At 36.1% G+C, this 21,741-nt stretch overlaps 1 protein-coding gene across 30 annotated transcripts in view; it reads left to right on the top strand.

The window, feature by feature from the left end:
- LOC106882425 (oxysterol-binding protein-related protein 6) overlaps positions 1-21,741 on the top strand; it is a 287,012-nt gene that overhangs the window by 154,850 nt on the left and 110,421 nt on the right. For all 30 annotated transcript variants that reach the window (XM_089358781.1, XM_089358777.1, XM_089358776.1 and 27 more), the window contains one exon: positions 21,110-21,163. In XM_089358781.1, coding sequence (XP_089214907.1) covers positions 21,110-21,163 — 54 coding nt within the window. The remainder of the gene's footprint in view (positions 1-21,109; positions 21,164-21,741) is intronic.

Raw genomic sequence — 21,741 nt, 5'->3', positions numbered from 1 at the left:
TGGCAAAAGATTTGAGTGTGACAGTGGATGAGAGATAGGTGTCTTACTAATAGGAGATACTTGGCTATCTCAGTAGGATTAGGAAAGAAGGGAAGGTTGGAAAGATTTAGAGAGAAGACCTAACCACAGGGAACAGCGGGGGGGGGGGGGGAGTGTATGTTGTAGGATAGAGGGGAGGGAGATGTTCCATAAGAGTGTGAGAGAAGATGTTTAGAGAGAGGAATTGGAATAGCTGGGAAGTGGGGGTATGGTAGATATGTAAGGGCATGGAGAGTGCAATAGGCATGTGAGGGAGAGTGGAGGGGCTTGCAGCAGGTGGTGGAGTGACAGGAAAATAGGATGTGAGAGAGTATATGTGTGGGGGACAGGGGGGTTGGCCATAAATGACATACCTGTATGTATGGATGGTCACAATATTACTTACCTTGATATATCTTCTCAAGTGCAGCAAATTGCCAGAAGTCTCAGTCCCGGTGTTATCTCCTCTGAAGATCATTTCTCACCACTTTGTCCCACATTTTCCTTGAGCTTGTCCCTTCCATAGGTTCTCTCCAAAATTAGAGATTGGCACCTCTTTATGCAGCTGTCCTCATCCATATGCATCACATGACCATACTAGTGCAGTCTTCTCTCTTGCATATTACATATGATGCCTTTTATACCCAATTTTTCTCTTATATCGTTTTACTCTGACATTACCCATTCAGTGGAACATGATGGTTTCATTTCTTTCAAGCCTTCACTTGTTCTCTATAGTCACAGCTGTGTTTCACTGCCATGTAGCATAGTTGTTCATATACAGACATCATACAATCTGCCTTTTCACTCTGAGGGAAAGGCCCTTTGTTACCAACAAAAATAGTAGCTCTCTGAATTTTACCTGACCCACTCTTATTCTAGCAGCTATACTTTCGCTGCTAACTTGGTTGCCTAGGTAACAGAAGCTATTTACCTCCACTGCTAACTTGGTCACCTTGGTAATGGAAACTATCTACTTCTAAGAATACCTCCAGACATTTGGGAAAATCTATTTCATGTACATTCTTTGTGTTTATTGTGCCTACACATTCACCAACAACTTTTCTATATATCAAGCAGACCCATCTCCCTGAAGAGATTAGTGATTTGTCTGTTTTCCTACTTACTAGGACAGCAATTAGCATATTCTTGTTTGAATCTGTTGGAATGTATTATGAATAAATGTATTTCTTTTTGTTTTGATTCTCACTTTCTGTATGCACATGGTAATTTATTAGAGGTAAATGTTTCCTCTTAAAATAATTATTCAAGTGGAAACATCACTTGACTTAGATTAACAAACTGAAGATTCTTGAGAATGTGGGACGCAAATGAACTGAGAAAGTGACTGGAGTTGAAAGGCTTTAAGAAATATGTGCTGAAAAGTCAGCTGTATTAATATAGAGAATATGTAATGCAAATGACATTAGCTAAATATGGGCATGTGCTGATTTTGGAAAGTAGCTTCAGAAAGATGAAGGAAAACATGGATACTGGCCCTCACAGGCCTAGTGAAATGGTAATATACCATATTAAAAACATAGTCAACATATACTGGCAGAGAAAAAACAATGGTGATAAATTTTAATATCAGATTTTGTGAAGGCTAGGCTGAATGTTAAACTTATCATAAACTCATGTTTATGAAATTTTTTAATCTAAAGTTGAATTAGCTCATTTCAAAATTTTTAGATATTGGCAGGTTTTTAATTTTTTTGTGTATTGAATGATAGGCCATAAAATTGCCTGCATGTAGTACTTTAAGAAGCATTTCTGATAGATATGGTAGCTCATTGTGACATTAGTTCATAGATAGTGAAAGCAAGTATTTAAAGGATATCTGTTGTATATAGATACACTTCATATTTTAGTTTTCTTATACTGATTATTGTATCTTAAAAACTTTTGCAAAGTAAACAATTCTTCAACTGGCATGTTTTGAAGTTGCCAATGATAAAAATAATAATTTTTTACATAGATATGTGGGCAAATGCATAGATGTGTGGTTATGAAGTTTGCTGTGCAACCACATGGTTTTGGATTCATTCCACTGCAGAGGACATTGGTATACACCACCTGTCATAGTTTAGATTGACCAAATCATATGAGCGAAATCTGGTAGATGGAATTGTGTAGAATAGAATGGTGTGTGTGTGTGTGTGTGCGTGCACATGTGTATACATATATATATATACATATATATATATATATATATATATATATATATATATATATATATATATATATATATATGCAGGAGATGGCAAAATCAGTAGAATGTCAAGCAGATATACTTTCTGTTATTTAGTTATGGCCTCATTATTCCTGCTGAATAATAATTCCATTATTCTTTTTGTCTTCTCAAGGACCATAAAATAAGTATCAAAATATTGGGTCAATATAATTGATCCAAAGCTTTGAAAGTGATGCCCCAGCATGGCCACAATTCAATGACTTAATCTAGTAAGTTTAGGTTTAAAGTTGGAGGAGAGAAAATTGAAAGTTTTAATTCATAGACAGTATGATACCAGCTTTAGAACCATAACACATAGTAGGTTAGTTTGGTATTTTGATAATTTCTTTTGATTGGATACAAAAGTAATTTTGTAGAGAAAGCAATATTTTTCATCAAAACTAGAGAAACAAAATTGAAACCATAAGTAATCCAATCAAGCTTCTAACTTTATTCTTACTATTCTCATGGATTAACTTAGCCTCTCTGAAATTGGAAAATGTATGATATATTTGCATGCTAAAATCTTGTATTCACTTATTGAAACTTAGCTCTGTATATTTGTGATTGGGATGTTGAAAATGTAACCCTTGAGCATTTAAACCATCCATATCTGGCCAATATCTCCTACTTGTTTTATTCTCAGATTCACCAGATCCAACTTCTTGCACCTACACTACAATATAATTCTAAAATTATGCAATCAGATTATCAAAGTCTCAAAGCTATGAGATAATGTGTGATTAATTCAAAACAATGTGAATCTGAATGCTAAAGTGTTAAAATGGTTTAATAGTTTCTCATTGCCATATCTCACTCTGAATTCTGAACTAACATTGAACATGTTACTAAGCTCACATTGTGTAAAATTTATACATTAATATGGAACACAAGAAAAAGTTTAGTACACTCAAAATATTTTGGCTTTACGAAATGTACAAGTTACAGAAGTTGAAGTTTCAATTTCAAAATCCATTTTATATGCATTGAATTTTACCTTTTTTTGATTATAGAATATTGGAACATATTATCAGTTTTTGTATATAATATTTAATATATACCAGAAGTTATAGTGGAAGTGAGTAGATGTGTACTGTGTACAAGCAGTAAGTTGAGAGCTTCAGCCAGATTCCTCACAAATAAGGAACAAATTCTGGGTGGGCAACACTGCTGAAGTTTGTGGAACAGGCAGATTGTTCGCCAAGAACTGGATAGACAAAGTAATTGAAATAGTCAGAATATATTGACAGAATAAATAAGGTTAGATTAACCAGACATCACCACAGCAAAAATGACCTCTGCTTATGCAGCATAATTTGGATTGATTGATGAACAAAAAGACTGTTTTTATAAGAGTCTTTGCAGACTACAGATAGCAGTGACCTTGTTATCATGGCTGGGGACTTTAATACACTAAGATGACTATTCTGATGTGTAAGAAGGCTAAGGTTATGAATGGAATGAAGAAGGATAAATTAACTGTTTGCAACATTAACTTTAGGAAACTGGCAGCTACATGTTTACCTACCATACAGGCAATGGTACAGACTTCATACTCAATGGGAAACAGACTAGATAGACTTTCTCCAGTGAAGAATGTACCACTCAGCATAGACTAGAGATTAGTGACATCAAGGTAAGAAGTCAATGGACCAAGAGACACAAAACAACCTGAAGAATGAAGGAAGCTGAAAGATCACTAGCCAGACATAAGTTCAAAACAACACACTAGACGATGCTTATGTCAAGAGAGAGGAGACAAAGATCTATAACCTAGAAGACAGTTGCAAGTTTCTATGACACAAGCTATTGTGGGTCACAGACTATAATCTTACAACCAGTCTTATAATAGTTTTAAGGGGTTAAAATGGTTATATTAAAACAATTAAGAATGTAAAATTGTGTATTTATTAGATATTCTTGATTAAATTAACAAGCCACAATTTGCTGCATTATTTTGATATTTATTGATTACAATGCAGTGTTTCTACAATTGACTCTCTGTTCTTATACTTACATATTTACATCATTGGCAAGGAGCCTAGGAATGGTCATATTTGCTGTGTTACTTTCAAACATTCACAAAATATTGAGTTTGTTTTCTTAGAGTTTTAGCTGTGTTTATAATGTTCATGTCTGTATATGTTTATATATGTGTGTGTTTATGTGTGCACGTTAATGTAAAGGTATATGACCTTGTAAGCAAGGCCATTTGTTTCACATTTCTATCGAGCTGAAAATTAGTATCAACTGAGTGCTGTTAAAGCCCTCTCTCCTTCCAGCTATTGCATCCTCAATGTTTTTTTGGGTGATTAGAGGGTGTCAGCTTGCAACTACATAGACACTTATGACAACTAGCAAAAGTGTGGTACAAACTACAGGAGGTCATCCTTGTTTGCAAGTAACTAAGTATGTGCATGAATGTTGACTTTCCTTGGCTTCACTTGTCACAGTCTGTATGATATTATGACTTGTCACTAATGCATTCAAAGACCAGCGGAATAAAGAATCATTACTCAAAAAACCAAGTTGGTAACAGGGAGAGTATGCAGCTGCTATAAAATGCTGCCTCAGGATAGGTCCCTATCCAAACAGTCAAGAAGTCCACTTTGCAGTATTGAGGTCCTGGATTTATCCCACTGTTCGGCAACTTGGGCAAATGACATTTTCTATAGCTTTGTATTGACTCATACTTTATGAATAAAGTTGAGTATATGGAAATTGCATAGAAACCCATCTAGTGAATTGTACCTGTAATTCAAATAGTACAACCTCGTCATGCGCATGCAGACACACATGCATGTGCACACACACACACACACACACACACACACACACACACACATAGTGTGTCATGTTGATTCTCTCTGAGAATTAAGTCAGGGATACATGGGTCTGGATTACTCAGCCACTTACATGTTAATTCAATGAGCTAGTAGTTTACTTGATTGAATAACTGAACTCTCATCATCAAACTTATGAAGAATAATCTGTGTGTGTGTGTGTGTGTGTGGATCCATCTGTCTATTTGTCTGTCTGTCTGTCTGTCTATCTGCCTGCCTGCATGTGTGTGTATATATCTTAGGTCCTGGTTGGGTATTTCCAGAGAAGCATTCAACCTGAGCTCTGGGCTATCAGCACTGTTGGATTCCAGACTAATACTGAAATTCTTCAAGTGTAGAAACTCCTGGTTTCATGGTGGTAAAACTATTGTGTGTGGCGAAGAGTAAATTATAATCCAAATAATAAGATAAAGAAATCCTTTAACTCATCTTTAATTATTTGTTACAATTGTTTCTGTATCAACTCTGCTTGCAATACCAGTATACACAAAAATTCAAATTGAAAATTTACATAATGTTTACAGTTTCTAAAACTGCAAACATTATTTAAATTTTCATTTTGACTGTTTCTGTGCCAGCTCTGCTTAGAACATCAGTTTATGCAATAACTCGAAGTGAAAGTTTACATAATGTTTGCAGTTTTAGACATTAAAGTTGCACTTCATCAAGCTTGCATCAAAGGTGCACCCTCACATTGGCGTAGCTTCTGTTGCCTAGGTGACCAAGTTAGCAGTGGAAGAGGAAACTCTGAAATACAATATCAGGGTGCACCTTTGATGCAATAATGTCATACAAAAAACACATTACAGTAAGTGACTCTCTTTGTTTCCTTTCTTTTTCTGGTTCATAGGATTATGCTCAAGGTGGCTCCATCATTCACACGTGCCATCCTTGCTACATTCACCTTTCTTTTTTTGAAACATTCACAAGGCAAAACTTCCCTCTCTACTCTCACCTTCCTCTTCAAGTGATACTTGAAGAAGTTGATGAGAGATTCACCAGAGAGGAAAGTGTTTGTCTTTAGATCTTTCAGACGTGTTCTTTTTAATCCATGACTGCAGTTTGGTTATGGAGACGAGCTGCAGTAAAGTGCGCCTCACAAACAGCGACCACACCTGTTCTACGTAGAGCCGGAGATGTTGCAGTCTCAGCGCATATCTGCGCATCATCAACCATGACATGCCCAGCCCTCCTTTTAATGGGTGCCAAGACATCTCCAAACAAGTCTGGCATACAACTGTAAAGCTCGTAGAGTAGACCATCCAAACCTGGCAATTTGTCCCTCGAGCATTCTGCCAACACGTCCCGCACTTCTGCCGTCATGATGGCACCTTTGCAGCACTCTGCCTCTCTTGTCGAGAGTTGTGATAGGCTGTGCAGGTAGTCACTGAAGTCCACCCTGTGTTCTCGCTCACCACTCATCCCGAACAGTCGGGCAAAATGCTTTTGAAAAGCATCACACATTTTACTTGGCTCGAGTAATTCTCGCCTTTGTTCATCTACCAGAGATCGAATAGTGGCTTTGTTGCCCTGTTACGCCTCCGCCACCTGGACCTCTCGCACGGCTCCAATGCCTTCGTTCCTTAGAGCATGCATCCTAGCCCTGATAACACACCCTTCATGTTTGGCATTGAAGTCGAGGGTCAACCTTGCCGCCAAAACGTTGGATGCTATGCCACTTCTAATCGCCTCTTCTAGCTTCTTAACTAGGTTACCCTCTACTCTGTTTCTATCTATGGCTAGTGCTTTGCCAAACCTAATCACTTCTGCTTTTATTGCTCTCTTGAGGGCAAACCATCATTTGTTGTTGATGCCCTCTTTACTAGCGTGCTAATCCGGTCTCTGAAAACCTGTCTCGACGGGAAAGATGCGTTTAGTTTCCAGTAACCAGGACCCTGCCTATGTGTCCTATCTAAGTCTAGCGTACACGTCACAAGTTTGTGATCCGTGTAGCTGACTATGTGGAATTGTGGACACCCTACGCTATTTTTATTTACTGTCCTACACAGTATCCTATCTAGATATGATCTCAACAACCTGATGCGGTTGCTCCATGTCCACGTTGGCACATTCAGGTGGTCGAGTCGGACCCTGTCAGACATTTGAAAGCATTTGAGCAAGTCTCTGAGGCATTTGCATCCCCGTCTATTCCTATCTCTGCCCACGTAGTCTAGATGCGTGTCCAAGGTAGCATTCCAATCCCCCACTAAAAGTAAAGGATGAGACGTTCCTAGGAATACTTCTAGACGTTGAAAGAAATCCAGCCGACCTGTTAAAGGCAGTGCATAGACTGATATGAGTCAAAAAGCACACCCATCGCTGCTGTTGACATCCAGGACAACCAGTCTAACCTCCGGGTCTACGAATATTGTCTTTACTTCAAGATCCAGACTCTTCCGAAAAGTACCGCCATGCCACTACCGCCCATTCTCAGAATATAAAGAGCCAGAACAAATACAGCAAGGAATTTATTCTGATAATAAAATATAATAATAATAATAAAAAATAAAAATTAGTCCTCTGCTGAAATGTTTAGGATGCAGTTTCAGCAATAGATAGATGGTTGGTATCTAAATGAACACATGTGATGCTTTTTATAAAATGGTGGAAAACCATAGAATGAGCATTAGCAATAAAGAGGAAAAAAATTATCCTAAATTGATTGTTAAATGATTCAATTTCCTTTGAAGCAAATATCACTAACCATAACAATAGGGAAATGTTTCTAGAACAGAAATTAAAATGTTTGTAAAGAAATAAGTAGTCATTTTTTTTCATAGGAAATATTTCCACTTTGTTTGTAGACAATTGTCATGGTTATCTATTTGTTCATTTTATTTTCATTGATTTGATGGGTTACCAGTTGTGAAGACTAACATTTTAAGATATCATTCTTATCTCATATAGATGTCCATCATCATCATCATCATCATCATTTTAGTGTCCACTTTTCCTTCCTTGCATGGGTAAGATAAATTCATTGTGACAGACTTTCTATGGTTGGATGCCCTTTCTGTAACCAACCCTCACCTGTTTCCAAGTAACATAATGTTTTCCCATGCCCAGACATATTTTACTAAAAACAAGCAACAATGTTTCTATAACAGTTTCTATGCTCGTTTACAACCATTACTGATATCAAGACAAAGGTATGTGCACATACACCTCTCTCTCTCTCTCTCTCTCATGCGCATGTAATGAGCTTCTTTCAGTTTCTTCTCACCAAATCTTCTCACAAGTGTGTCAGTGTAGTAGAAGACACCTGCCCAAAATATAACACAGTGGGACTAAAACCTGAAAATATATGGTCAGGAAGCAAGCTTCTTAGCTACACACTCGTGCCTGTACCTATTTATGTAAAAAGCATAATTTCTTTATGTACAAGGAGTTAACATGGTTGTAAGGTTAAGGTGCTTGCTGGACCAACACATAGAGTTTATTGTATCTTCAAATGTGCTTCTCTGTATGTCTGTATGTTGTGGTGAGAGTACAACACCCTCTGACGAGAAAAGATGGGACCACTACATATAAATAGTAGTGGTCTGATGTAGTTGGCAGTTCATAGCTTGGTCTTCAAGGTCCAGGTACAGTTTACAGTTCGAGTTAGTGTGTTGGAAATATTGATTGTTGGGTTGTTGTGTGTTTGTTACTGCCACTGTTTTTATTTTTGTTTTGTTATAACTCGGTTACAGTGTATTCTTTATCTTTCATCAACAATATCAACCATACTACGATATTGGCGGCGTAAGCATATAACATCTGCTGATGAGGATTTTTCGAATCTCACATAGGTTATTTGACAATTTGTGTCATACAAATTGTTAAATTATGGAGAACCTATTGGCTGCAGTAATACAACTTCAAGAGAAGGTTCAGGAACAACTACTGGAGTTGCAGAAGCAAATGTTACAACAACAACAACAACAGTTAATTGAGTTACAGTCAAGGAAGTTTGAAAATTTGGTAAGTTTGCTTACGTCAGACAGTGTGGCAAACTCAATTTCTGAATTCACTTATGATCTGGAGGAGGGTATTACCTTTCCTGTATACTATAGAAGGTATGAGGAAATTTTTAACAAAGATTGCAAGCCATGGTCAGATGAGAAGAAAGTGAGGCTATCACTACGCAAGGTAGCTCTGGCTGAGCATGAACACTACTGTAACTTTATATTGCCCAAAAAGTCAAGTGAGATTAGTTTCCAAGAAACTATTGAATTACTATCAAAGATCTTTTGTGACAAAATTTTGTTATTTAACACATGAATGGAGTGTTGAAACTTAACAAAAAATGATGATGATGTCTTTATTACATTTGCCAGAGTAGTCAACTATATATGTGAAAACTAAACTTCAGGAACTCACTCAGGATATGTTTAAATCCCTTATCTTCATACAAGGCCTTATGGCAACCAAAGTTAGAGAAATTCAGGCAAGGATTCTCTCAAAAATGGAGTAAGCAAACCAAGACTTAACCCTGCACACCATTACAGAAGAATGCCAAGTAATGGTAAACCTGAAGCACAATGTGGAAAAAATTCAAGAGAAAGGTTTCACAAAAATATAGATATGCCGACCCAGAAAGTACAACCAAAACCATGTTATGGATGTGGAGGCCTATTCTTCAGAAAAGGGTGTCTGTTTAAAAACTGAACATGCTACAGTTGTCAGAAACTTGATCACAAGAGCTCACACTGCAAGACAAGATCACGAGGGTTGAATGCAAAAAGTTCTAAGGTGTTTTCAGTAGAAAGTGAATGCGACAAAAAAACATAAACTTTGTACACGTAAAAATAAATGGTGTAAATATTAAACTACAGTTGGATATGGATAGTGATATTTCAATCATAAATGTGGATACATGGAGAAAAATTGGGAAACCAAAAATTGTGCGTGGTGTGACGGACAATAAATTATATTTCATGAGTGAAATGTGTACAGACATCACAGTTTGAGGAGAAACGTGAAGCAAAAGTATTCATTGTGGAGAATACAACCAATCTGTTTGGTACAGATTGGTTGGAGTTATTTGACTTATGCCACCTCCCCATAAGTCTCTACTTCAAAAACCTAAATGGTTGTACCATTAAAAATAATTTGTGTGAGGAATTGTAAAAAAAATTGAAAAAGATGTTTCCTCTTCGGAGGACTTAACTCTATGTAAAAAGACTGAAGCCTGCTTTCAAGTAAGCGAAAACGCTGTGCCTGTATTTAAATCTAACAGAAAAATACCGTTCATGGCAATTGAAATCATAAATGAAGAGTTGGACAAACTGGAAAAGAGTGAAATCATTAAAAAAGTGGATTACTCTAAGTGGGCGGTGCCCACAGTGTGCATTAAAACGAAAAGTGTACCAGTTTCTCTACAGGATTGAATGACTGCTTGAAAACATGCCACCATCTACTCCCAGCTCCAGAGGACATTTTTGCAAAAATTAAATGGTGGAAAAATTTTCTCCAAATTGGATCTGTCTGACATTTATTTACAGATTAAAGTAAATGACAAATACTCAAAGTATCTGACAATAAATACACATTGTGGAGTGTACAGCTATACCTAGTTACCATTTGGATTAATGGTTGCACTGGCAATATTTCAGCAAATCATATACGCTATGTTATCTGATTGTGAATTTGCAATCCCTTATTTGGACACTATATTAAGAGTAATTTGCGTGAACAGCATGTGGAGCATATAAAAGCTGTGTTCAAGAAAATTGAGGAGTACGGGTTCATTTTGAGTGAAGAAGAAGGCGAATTCTTTTTGCTTCAAATTAGGTACTTATGGCAAATAATTGATAAAGATGGTAGATGGCCTGACCCGTTGAGGGCAGACACAATAAAGAATATGCCTACTTCGACAAATATACCAACTTTACGAGTGTTTCTTGGGCTGGTAAACTACTACCAAAACTACATTCCTAACATGCACAAATTAAGAGCTCCATTGAATGACTTATTGAAAAAGAAGTAAAGTGGAATTGGTTGGTTAAAAGTCAAAATGCATTTGAAGAAATAAAAAAAATTCTAATCACAGATTTGTGTCTAGCGCATTTTGATCCAGAAATGGACATTGTTGTAGTGTCTGATGCTTTGGAGTAAGGAATAGGAGCAGTTTTGCTACACAGGTATAAAAATGGAAGTACAAAACCAGTGATTCATGTTTCATGCTCACTGATAGTGGCAGAGAAAAAATACAGTCAGATAGAAAAAGAAGCCCTATCGATTATCTTTGCTGTAAAAAAATTTCACAAGTTTCCACATGGTAGAAGTTTTCTGTTACAAACAGATCATCGACCATTGCTATCAATTTATGGGTCTAAGAAAGTGTTAGCTACCCATACAGCAAACTGACTACAACATTGGGGTATAATATTACTAAATTACAATTTCAAAATGTTCATTAGAAAAAATTGGTCATGTGGACTATTGAGACTAATTACCAAAAATATGGAACCTCTAGAAGATACCATGATAGCTGCACTGCAGGTAGAAAATGAAATAGAAAGTATTCTGACTAATGTTATCTAAGAACTGTCAGTGTCTGCACAGGATATAAGAATGAAATCTGTCAGCGATGAGTATATTACAAAAATAAAAGAAGCTTTAAAAAACAAGCAGAATAAAAATACAAATGCAAGTAGTTTCTCAATATGTGATGATATTCTGATGTATGCACAAAGAGTTGTAGTACCAACTACATTACAAAATTGTGTATTGTAGCAATTCCACAGCAGACACCCGGGAATGTTGAGGATGAAAACTCTGATGAGGAGCTACGTCTATAGACTGATTATGGACAAGAATATTGAAAATTTGGTGAGAACAATATGCAAATAATCATACCTGCAAAGTCTACCCAACACTTGCAGGTCTTGGGAAAATATTTGTAAAACATCAATAAAAAGAAAATATCTAATACTTGCATATAAAATACAAAAATCATTCAGAAAATGTTTGTGATGAAAGAAGTTAATATAGTTTCTAAACATTTGAGAAACAGGAAAATAATATCCTTTAAGCATTAATCTCAATTATGAAAGCTAAAAATGTATCAATGGTACTACTTTTAGTGCAATTTCCTTTGTGTTTTTACCTCACAACAAGCATTTTATTTCCTGTTATAGTTTTTGCAGTAAATATTTGTCAGATGATAATCTTGCTGTTTAAAGCTATATCCTGACACACTTCATTTGACTTTACACAAGTTACTATTATATCACGATATTTTTATATTTTCTAAGCTGGCGCATCATGTGCTATAAGATGTTATTGATATGCATTGATTTTTTAAAAATCTAGGCAATATCTTCCTGGATTGCTGTTCTGTCTTGGCTATTTTAGTTCTGGAGGAATTTATTAGGTATCGTTTCAATGTGTAATCTGACAAAACAGTCTCTGAGTTGGATCTGCATTAAGAACTCCTCCTGTAGCTTTAGAAAAGTAATTTTTTTAAATATTTTTTTCCCTGCAACTTCAACATGTTTGAAAATAATGAAGAATTTAATAAAAATAACTTTGTCACTATTAAGCTGGTGTTTGGGACATTAATTTACATGAAATTTGATGAAATGTTTTAATTTTAGATCACTTTAAAACAGAAAATTTGTATTGTAGAGCCTAAGGGATAACCAATAGTATGTAAATTTAGATATGATCTTTAATTTAGGCACAGCTTCTCATATCTATATGAGAGGGAAATAGGAAGTTATTACATAATAGAAAAGTTCCAAAGAGTCAATGATATATCTTAAGATATTTTGTAAATAAGAACTTTAAATTGACTCACAGACTGAATGTTCTAAAACTTTAATGCCAGCCTACTTCACAGCTTCGTAATTATCTATAACGATTTCTAAGTTTGGCACAAAGGGGAGTTATAGGCTCCAGTACTTGATTCCTACATGTTTTGTTTTTCGTTTCTTGTGTTGATAAGTTGACTTCAACAGGAGTTGACTTGCAGGAAAGTCTCCACTGATCTACATTCTCTAACCAATGTCACCCCTCCGCCTCTCTGTTCTTTCAATTCCACAATGATGTTTTCTCCTTTGATGTTGCCAACTTTAACTAACCCCTTCCATAATTTGATGCAATCTTACAATCTTATTTCCTTCTACCACCACAACTATATCTTCCATACCAGATCCCAAACAAAAAACTTCATCAAATTTCCTTCTCTGTAACTTACTCCTTAGTCAAATTTTTTATTTAACTACCGCTATTCTGCAAGAAGTCAAACTAGTAATTTTAGTAATTATGGTAATTAATCCAGTAGTGTCTAACTGATTTGATGAAATTACTCTACTGAATCTGTTATTTCATAATAAGCAGTTTTTACAAATTCTTATTTTCCTTTGAAGTATTTCTTTCAGCTGAAATCTAAAATAAGTATTTCTTTCAGATGAAATCTAAAATAAGTGTCTAAGCTAATTAGATAAATTAAAGGTTGTCAGGAATTGAATGAAAGACTAGAGAAACTTGGAAGTGGTTACAAGTGAAATTATGTATTTGGAATTAGATCAAGAAATGAAACCGATTAAGTGTTATATTAAAGAAGAAAAGATAAATTGTTAAATTACAAATTAGGAATTTAAGAAGAATATTTATTTTTATTTCTATGATATTAGTGTGGTAGAGATGCCTTATACAATGACATCATACTGCTTCCATTAGAAAAATGTTCTTGGGAAAGTTCTTTAAAGATAACATAGCACTTGATATGAATGTGATACACTATATTTAACTAAACACGCTTAAATGACATTTCTTATGAAAGAAGTCTTTGTTAGTTTAGAGACTGACCTCAAAGAAAATAAGTTCATGCAGTCTGTAATATTTATTCATTTTCATAGAGATAAGAGTTTGGGATAGATTTCGTTTGAGGGATGCTTTTTGTGATGAAAAAGCATCAACTGCAAATATAAACAGAATTTTTGTAAATCTGAGATTATGTTGGGATTAAATCACTTGCATACTAGTTAAATTGCTAAAACCATTAAAACACACAAGACGTTTGTTGTGTTCAATTTTACTTCTTCATCATCATCCTCATCATATGTCCATGTTCCATGCTGGCATAAGTTGAAAAGTTTGTATCATTTCTATTGTCTACTCCACATGTTTTTTTTTATGGCTGGATACCCTTCCTAATGTCAGTCACTTTACAGCATGTACCAGGTGGTGTTTCCTTGTCTCCAGCACTAGTGAGGTCACCATGCAGCTTTGCATGACTACAAACCTTGAGAGAGGTAGCTTTATACTAGGAGATATGGAAATATGGGGTTGAGAGAAGGGACCAAAGCAGAGCAGGTTTCTTGCTGTAGAGGAGGTACATGACTACTCATATTTTAGAAGAGAAGGTGGGAATGATTAAGGTGGAGCTGGGATGAGATAAAAAAATAGTGGTGGTGAGGTATCTGTGTGAGGATCCCTAAGGTACATGGTAAATAGAAGTGAATAGGGACAAAAGAACTGGTAATGAGGATGGTTGGAGGATTATAAGATTGTGTGAGAAATGGGTGAGGGACTGAGGTTGTGTGTGAATATACTGAAAGAACAAGTGTTGAGGGGTTGATGTATTGAATGGTGGATAAGGCAGGGTGTCTAGTGATGTATGGATGTGAAGAGCAGCAGAATAGCAATGTTAATACCATAGACAGGTGAAGGATGAGAAAGAGGGAGAGAGAGAGAGAGAGAGAGAGAGAGAGAAAGAGAGATGATGTGTGGTTGGGTAAGTTGCCTGTGTGGAAGAGTATAATGATAATAATAATGATTTCAAATTTTAGCACCATGCCAGCAATTTCGGGGAAGGCAGTAAATTGATTACATCGACCCCAGTACTTAACTGGTACTTATTTTATCTACCCCAAAAAGATGAAAGGCAAAGTCAACCTCTGTGGAATTTGAACTCAGAGCATAAAGATGGATGAAATGCCGCTAAACATTTTGCCCAGTGTGCTAATGATTCTGCTAGTTTGCTACCTTATATAATAATAGTAATAATAATCTTTTCTGCTATAGGCACAAGATCTAAAATTTTGGGAGAGGGGGCTAGTCAATTAAATCAACCCCAGTGCTCAACTGGTACTTATTTCATTGTCCCCAAAAGGATGAAAGACAAAGTTGGCCTCAGCAGAATTTGAACTCCGAGTGTGGTGACAGACAAAATTCCACTGAAGTCGACTTTGCATTTTGTCTGGCATACTAACAACTCTGCCAGCTTGCCACCATATAATGTTCATCCATCGTTGTCGATGATGACCAAGGACATTACATGGGAGAAGATGGAGCACTGTGTATCCGGCTCTGACCAATCAGGCTGATGCATGTCACAGGTCAGGCATTAGTGGTCAGCTGGAAATGAAGGCAAGGAGTTGACTCTGGACTTGCACAGCTCATGTTTTCTTTGTGCTCTTGCAACTCTGTCTTGCAGGGAGAAAGACAAGCATAGTGTGTGGAGAAAGTGGGTGACATATTGTTGAAATAATTTTATAGGGTGTGAGGTACCTTTAGTCCCATCTGGCCAATTCAACCTCTCTAGAGTTAATGCTATGAAATGCACTCAGTATGCTCTTGATAGTGGCTGGAAATAGGAAATGCATCCAACTGTAGAAATTTGGCCAAATGAGACAGACAAACACCAGTCTGTAAGATCAGTGACTCTCAATATAAAATGGTTCAAATTGTAATAACATGTCCAACCCATGCCAGCATGGAAAACAGATGTATTATGATGGTGATGAGCTATCACCATCATCATGATCATCATTGTACATCTACAACCCAGTCACCAATATTTTGCTATATCTCTTCAATGATACTGTACTTCACTGCAGCTGAAACAGAGTATCACTGACCACATCATAGACATCCAGCAAAAAGCTTTCTTGCTTTCATACTTATTATTGAGTGAGAGAGCAGTGCATGCCATCAAAGTGACACTGGGGTACAATTATATGAAGCCCAGTATACCCATCATAACTACCCATCTGATAAGGGTACACCAGGCACATGCATTGCAACCATATGTGTGCAACGTGGTGATCTTATATCAAGATAAAAAGCACATGATCTTGCAGGTGGGGCCCAGTTAGAATTTTCTTCAGGTTGAGTAGCCCATCCTGCTCAAAAGGTCCCTGAATAAGGTTTGTTTAAGGATGATGAACGAAACACCCATGTTTCCACTGGTGAATTATTCAAATCCCAAAGAATTCTTTGCAACACATGGCTATGATGCTCCCCCACTACTTCTATTCATGATCAGCGATGCACATATCGTCAGTCACTAAAGGGACATGCTCAACTGGTTAAGATCAAGCAACTGACAAGCAAATCTGTGGTATTAAGCAGAATATTTACTGTAGCCCATCTGTTATACCAAGGCAAAACAATGTACATGATAACACTTCCAATCAGTTAGGATTAGAAGCCATGAAAGCCACTGCCTGGTATTTCATCAGGGCATACTACAACTACTACTACTACTACTTGATGAATACTCTCAGCTTATTTTGCTGAGTGTGATGGAAAGTATCGGATGTCCACAGCCGGCAGATTAAGGTGACACTTGTTTAGTGGTCGTGCTTTAAGAATGCTGTGAAGAATTCTTGCAGTTCCAAACAATGCTGATTTTTATAGGTGTTCTACCTTTACATTTATACCAGTCTATTTGAGCCATGTTGGTAGTTGAGTGTTGATACTTCCAAGTGCGTCAGTTACTATTGGTATCATGTCTACTCTCCTCATTGACCACAACCTTCGTATTTCCCACTTCAAATCATTGTAGTTAAGTTTTTCTTCTTTCTCTTTGATCCTGTTGTCACCAGAACATGCTATGTCAATTATCATGCATGTCTTTTTATTTTTTCCCCACAACAACGTCTGGTTTTTTTATGTCTAGTCAAGTGATTGCACTGAATCATTGCATCACAGAATTTTGCAATGTTCATTCTTGGTGACTCCTTTTACAGTTTGCTCAAACCATGTCTTTGCTCTTGTTGGCTGTGATTTCCACAGAGCTCCCAATGGCTCATTCTTGCCACATTGTCATGTCTTTTGTATTCGTGTTGTGCCAATTTGAGGCATTTGCTAATGATGTGCTGTACCATTTCACCCCTCTCACCACACTTTCCACATTTGTTGCTCTCAGTAGTGTTGTCAATTCTACACTTCACATAGTTAGTCCTTAATACTTGTTCTTCTTTGAATTATTCAAACCCCAAAGAATTCCTCTCAACACATGGCTAAGATGCTTCCCTGCTACAAAATATGTACATGATAACACTTCTAATCAGTTAAGATTAAAAGCCATGAGAGTCACTGCCTGGTACCGCTTCAGGGCACTCCTCCATTTATTTATTTATTCTTTGTATCTCAGGTTTTGTTGTAACTCCTGGAGTCTTGCATGCGTAACGGGTTTGATGCCTGCAGCATATGGTACCATGCTATCTTTTCTTTTCAACTATTTAATACTTTACTGATTATTCTGGCTATGCTAAGGAGGTAAACTTTTTGCAACAGTTGTACTTGACACTCTATTCTGATTTCTTTTATATTCCTCTTGATGCCTTCTGATACTGTCCCTAAGGAAGCAACAATAATTGGCCCTATCTTCATCTTCATTTTCCATAGTTGGGCTATTTTGTACTTATGGAAATTGTATATATCTGTTTTTACAACTTTCTTCTTGACTATTCATGGGTCAAAGGGGCATGCAACATCAACTATATAACGTATGTGGTGCATCTTATCCACCACCACTAGGTCTGGTCTCTTATGCTCTAGCACCCGATCTGTTTGGATTGGGAAATCCCAGAAGATTTTGCAGGTGTCCGACTCTGCCACTCTCCGCAGTTTGTGCTCATACCAAGTCTTGCTTCTGTCTAACCTCCCCCACCACTTTTTGCTCAGTTTCCAATGTAGCACTTTTGCTACCTCATTGTGTTTCCACAGCTTGCAGTGGTTTGGGGCAAGCCTAAGACATTTGTTCACAACATAAGCAATGGTTTCGTCCATTCTATTACACATGTGGTACAGTGGAGACATTTCCTCATTCCTAATGGTGACCCTCCAATTCATGGCCAATACTTGGTCCTGCACTGCCAGTATAGTGCTCTCAGTTTCTTTTTTCAGTGTTCCTTTCTTCAGTCAATCCCATCTATGTTTTCCAGCAACTTCAGTTGTGGCCATGTGGAATTCATTGTGGAGTCCCTTGTTGCGTAATACTTTTTCATGTCCTTTTTGTACTTGTTCCTTTGTTTTTCTCTTTTTTTCTGCTTTCAATACTCCCACATTCCTAATTGACACAAGCAAGGTTTCCTTACTTTGCGATAAGTATCTCATTAAGCTCCCAAGTTTGATACGTATGCAGTCATTCACACTTATCATTTCCCTTCCTCAATCAGTGTCTGCACATAGATGATGGGCTCCATGCATCATTAAGAGCTTTCTTATCTTCCTGTCTCATTCTTTTAGCTCCTCCTCTGTCCACAACTTCAAGTCATCCATGAATAGCAAGTGGTTCAGTTTTCCCTTACTGCTTCCCAGATCATACCCCAACTTTGTTTTCTGTAGTATTTCATTCAAAGGGATCATTCCCAGCACAAAGATCAGTGGGGACACATTGTCTCCCTGGAAGATTTCTCTTTTGATTCTCACCTCTCCTGATACCTTGCTGTCAATTCAGTTCTCCAACATTTCATACTGTTCGATGTAAGGCTTTTCATGTTTTCTGTTACCCCATACATTTGCATGGTTCTTGTTATCCAAAAGTGTGGTATCATATCCTATGCTTTATGATAGTCAATCCATGCCATCTCAGGTTAGTGTGTCTTCTCTTGCTGTTTCTGATATTTAGACTATCAATTAACAGATGATCTTTTCTTCCCTGGCTCCTCTTTCAGCACCCTTTCTATTCAATAAGTAGCAGCCCACTTTTTTCTAAGTGTCTATACAGTTCACTGACCAAAGCAACTGATAATAGTTTCAACATTAGCAGAAAGTTAGGTTGAAAGTTGGATGCAATATGACCCTTTTCAGGATCTTTGGCGCATAACAATGTCTTACCTTTTGCCAGCCAGTGCCTTCCTTCAAGCACTCATCTAGCTCTTGCGCTATTCTTTCATGGAGCCCTCTTGGCTTCTTCATCCAATAACCTTGAATCCCATCCTGTCCTGGCTCTTCCAATTTGGGAGTTTCCTTAACTGCTTTTTTTTTTATCATTTCTGTAGTTATTTTTATGTTTTTTTGGTCTTCTATATTTCTTAACCTATCTTGGATTTCATACAACCACTTCACTTCATCATTATGCTTTACAAGTTGGTCCCAGATTCCTCCCCAGAATGCCTTGCTTTCATCTGCATCTGGTATCATTGCTACATGTAATTGTTCATCTAGTTTCTGAAACTGTTTTTTTCTGATTTGCTTCAAACAATCTGTTCTGCCTGAATTGTTTTGATCTATTGTCATATCTTACCAGCTTTGCCTTGATTGTTACTACTCTTTGTTTCAGTTCTTCCAATATCACATCCATACTCTTTATCTCTTATTCCATATGTTCTTTTCTGTGTTATTCTTATGCTTTTGTTCTGCAATTCCCCTCTTTTCAGTCTATCAACTTGTCCTAATCTCTTTTTAAATTTGTTTCTCACAAATTCATCTATGCCAGTATGGTTCTTTACATTCTATCTTTTCTCTTCTTTTGTATTCATCTCTGTTATTATTATTATTATTATTATTATTATTATTATTATTATTATTATTATTATCATTATTGTTATTATTAAGGCAGAATCATTAGCATGCTGGACAAAATGCTTGGTGATATTTTGCCTGTCCTTACATTCTGAGTTCAAATTCTGCTGATGTCAACTTTGCTTTTCATCCTTTCGGGGTTGATAAATTAAGCACCAGTGAAACACTGGGGTTGATGTAATCGACTGGTTCCCTCCCCAAAAATTTCAGGCCTTGTGCCTATAGTAGAAAGGATTATTATTATTATTATTATTATTATTATTGTTATTATTATTATTGTTGTTATTATTATTATTATTATTATTATTATTATTATTATTATTAGTGATTCTTCCAGCAAGCTTGAAGAATCGCTAGAACACTGGAGAAAATGCTTAGCAACATTTCATCTATCTTTATGTTTTCAGTTCAAATTCCACTGAGGTCAACTTTGCTTTTCATCCTTTTGGGGATTGATGAAATAAGTGCCAGTTGAGTACTGGGTTCATGTAATCAACTAGCAGACTTCTCCCCCAAAATCAGCCCTTGTGCCTATAGTAAAATGGATTATTATTATTATCATTATTATTATTATTATTATTATTATTATTATTATTATTATTATTATTTACTTTTAATCTACATGTTTGTTACAATCACTTACTGAGGCACACCCAGTGTCCTAGGGTGATTGAAGGATAAGAGATATTATAGTATGACTGAAAGCTTTGGGATGGGAAGTGGCAGGGGCAGTAATGAAATATCTTCATGTATTCTTATTATTATTATTATTATTATTATTTTACTCCAACCTAGCAGAATCATTAGCATGCCTGGCAAAAGGGTCAGGAGTGCTGTCCTCCCCTTTTAAAAATAATTTTTTATCTATTTGTTGTAAATTTTAAATATGGTAAAATGCTTATCTAGTTTATTGAATTTGTTTCTTTTTATTTTTATTTTAAGAACTCATTATTTTCCTTTCCACTAGATGTAACAGAATAAGAAGCACAGCAAAATTATTATTTTTATTTCTTTCTTAATTATTTTCATTTTTTTTTTTCCTTCTGAATAAAATTCTGTTGCAAATCATGTATTTTTTTAATTGGTGAAATGTTCCTGTTTGTAGAACATGAACAAATGTACTAAATTGCTGGCTTATTCCAAGCTTTTAAGTTTGCATTTACTTTTGTCATTATTATTATATGCTATTATTATATCTTCAAAGTTATTATAAACTATATCTTTAATTCATTCTTTTTAACATGAACATTTCTTCTCTTCTTTTCAGAGATATTTCTTTTTAGATAAAGGAATTTTAGTTTATGCTAAATCTCCAAATGAAGTAAGTACCTTCTCTTATTTCATCACTTACATTATTGGATACAGTAAAAACATTTTAAATGTTCTAATGTAACTTTTATTAAAAATATCTGCAGTTTCTCATTTAATTGTGTTAACTGTTTAGTGTTATGATTTTACATAAAACACTCATTTGAAAATTCTAATAATTATTATAATATTGTATATTGAAACTAATTGGAATATACTAAACCATAACATTTCGAATATATTCCATTTTATTAGCAAACTAATTATTAATCTAGCCCTAAATCATCATCATCATCATTTAACGTACGTTTTCTGTGCTAGCATGGGTTGGACAGTTTGGCTGAAAACTGGTAAGCCAGGTAGCAGCTCCAGGTTCTGATCTGATTTGGCAACGCTTCTACGGCTGGATACCATTTCTAATGCTAACCACTCCGTGAGTGTAGTGGGCATTTTTTATATGTCAATGGCATAAGTGCCATTGACCTGACACCAGCATCGGCCATGACTATGGTCTCACTTGGCTTGATAGGTCTACACAAGCACAGTATATCACCAAAGGGCTTGGTTACCTGTCACTGCCTCCATGAGGCC

Source organism: Octopus bimaculoides, chromosome 10 (genome assembly GCF_046866305.1).
Source record: "Octopus bimaculoides isolate indiv1 chromosome 10, ASM4686630v1, whole genome shotgun sequence".
Classification (NCBI taxonomy): Eukaryota; Metazoa; Mollusca; class Cephalopoda; order Octopoda; family Octopodidae; genus Octopus; species Octopus bimaculoides.
This window is presented reverse-complemented; position numbering and strand designations above follow the sequence as displayed.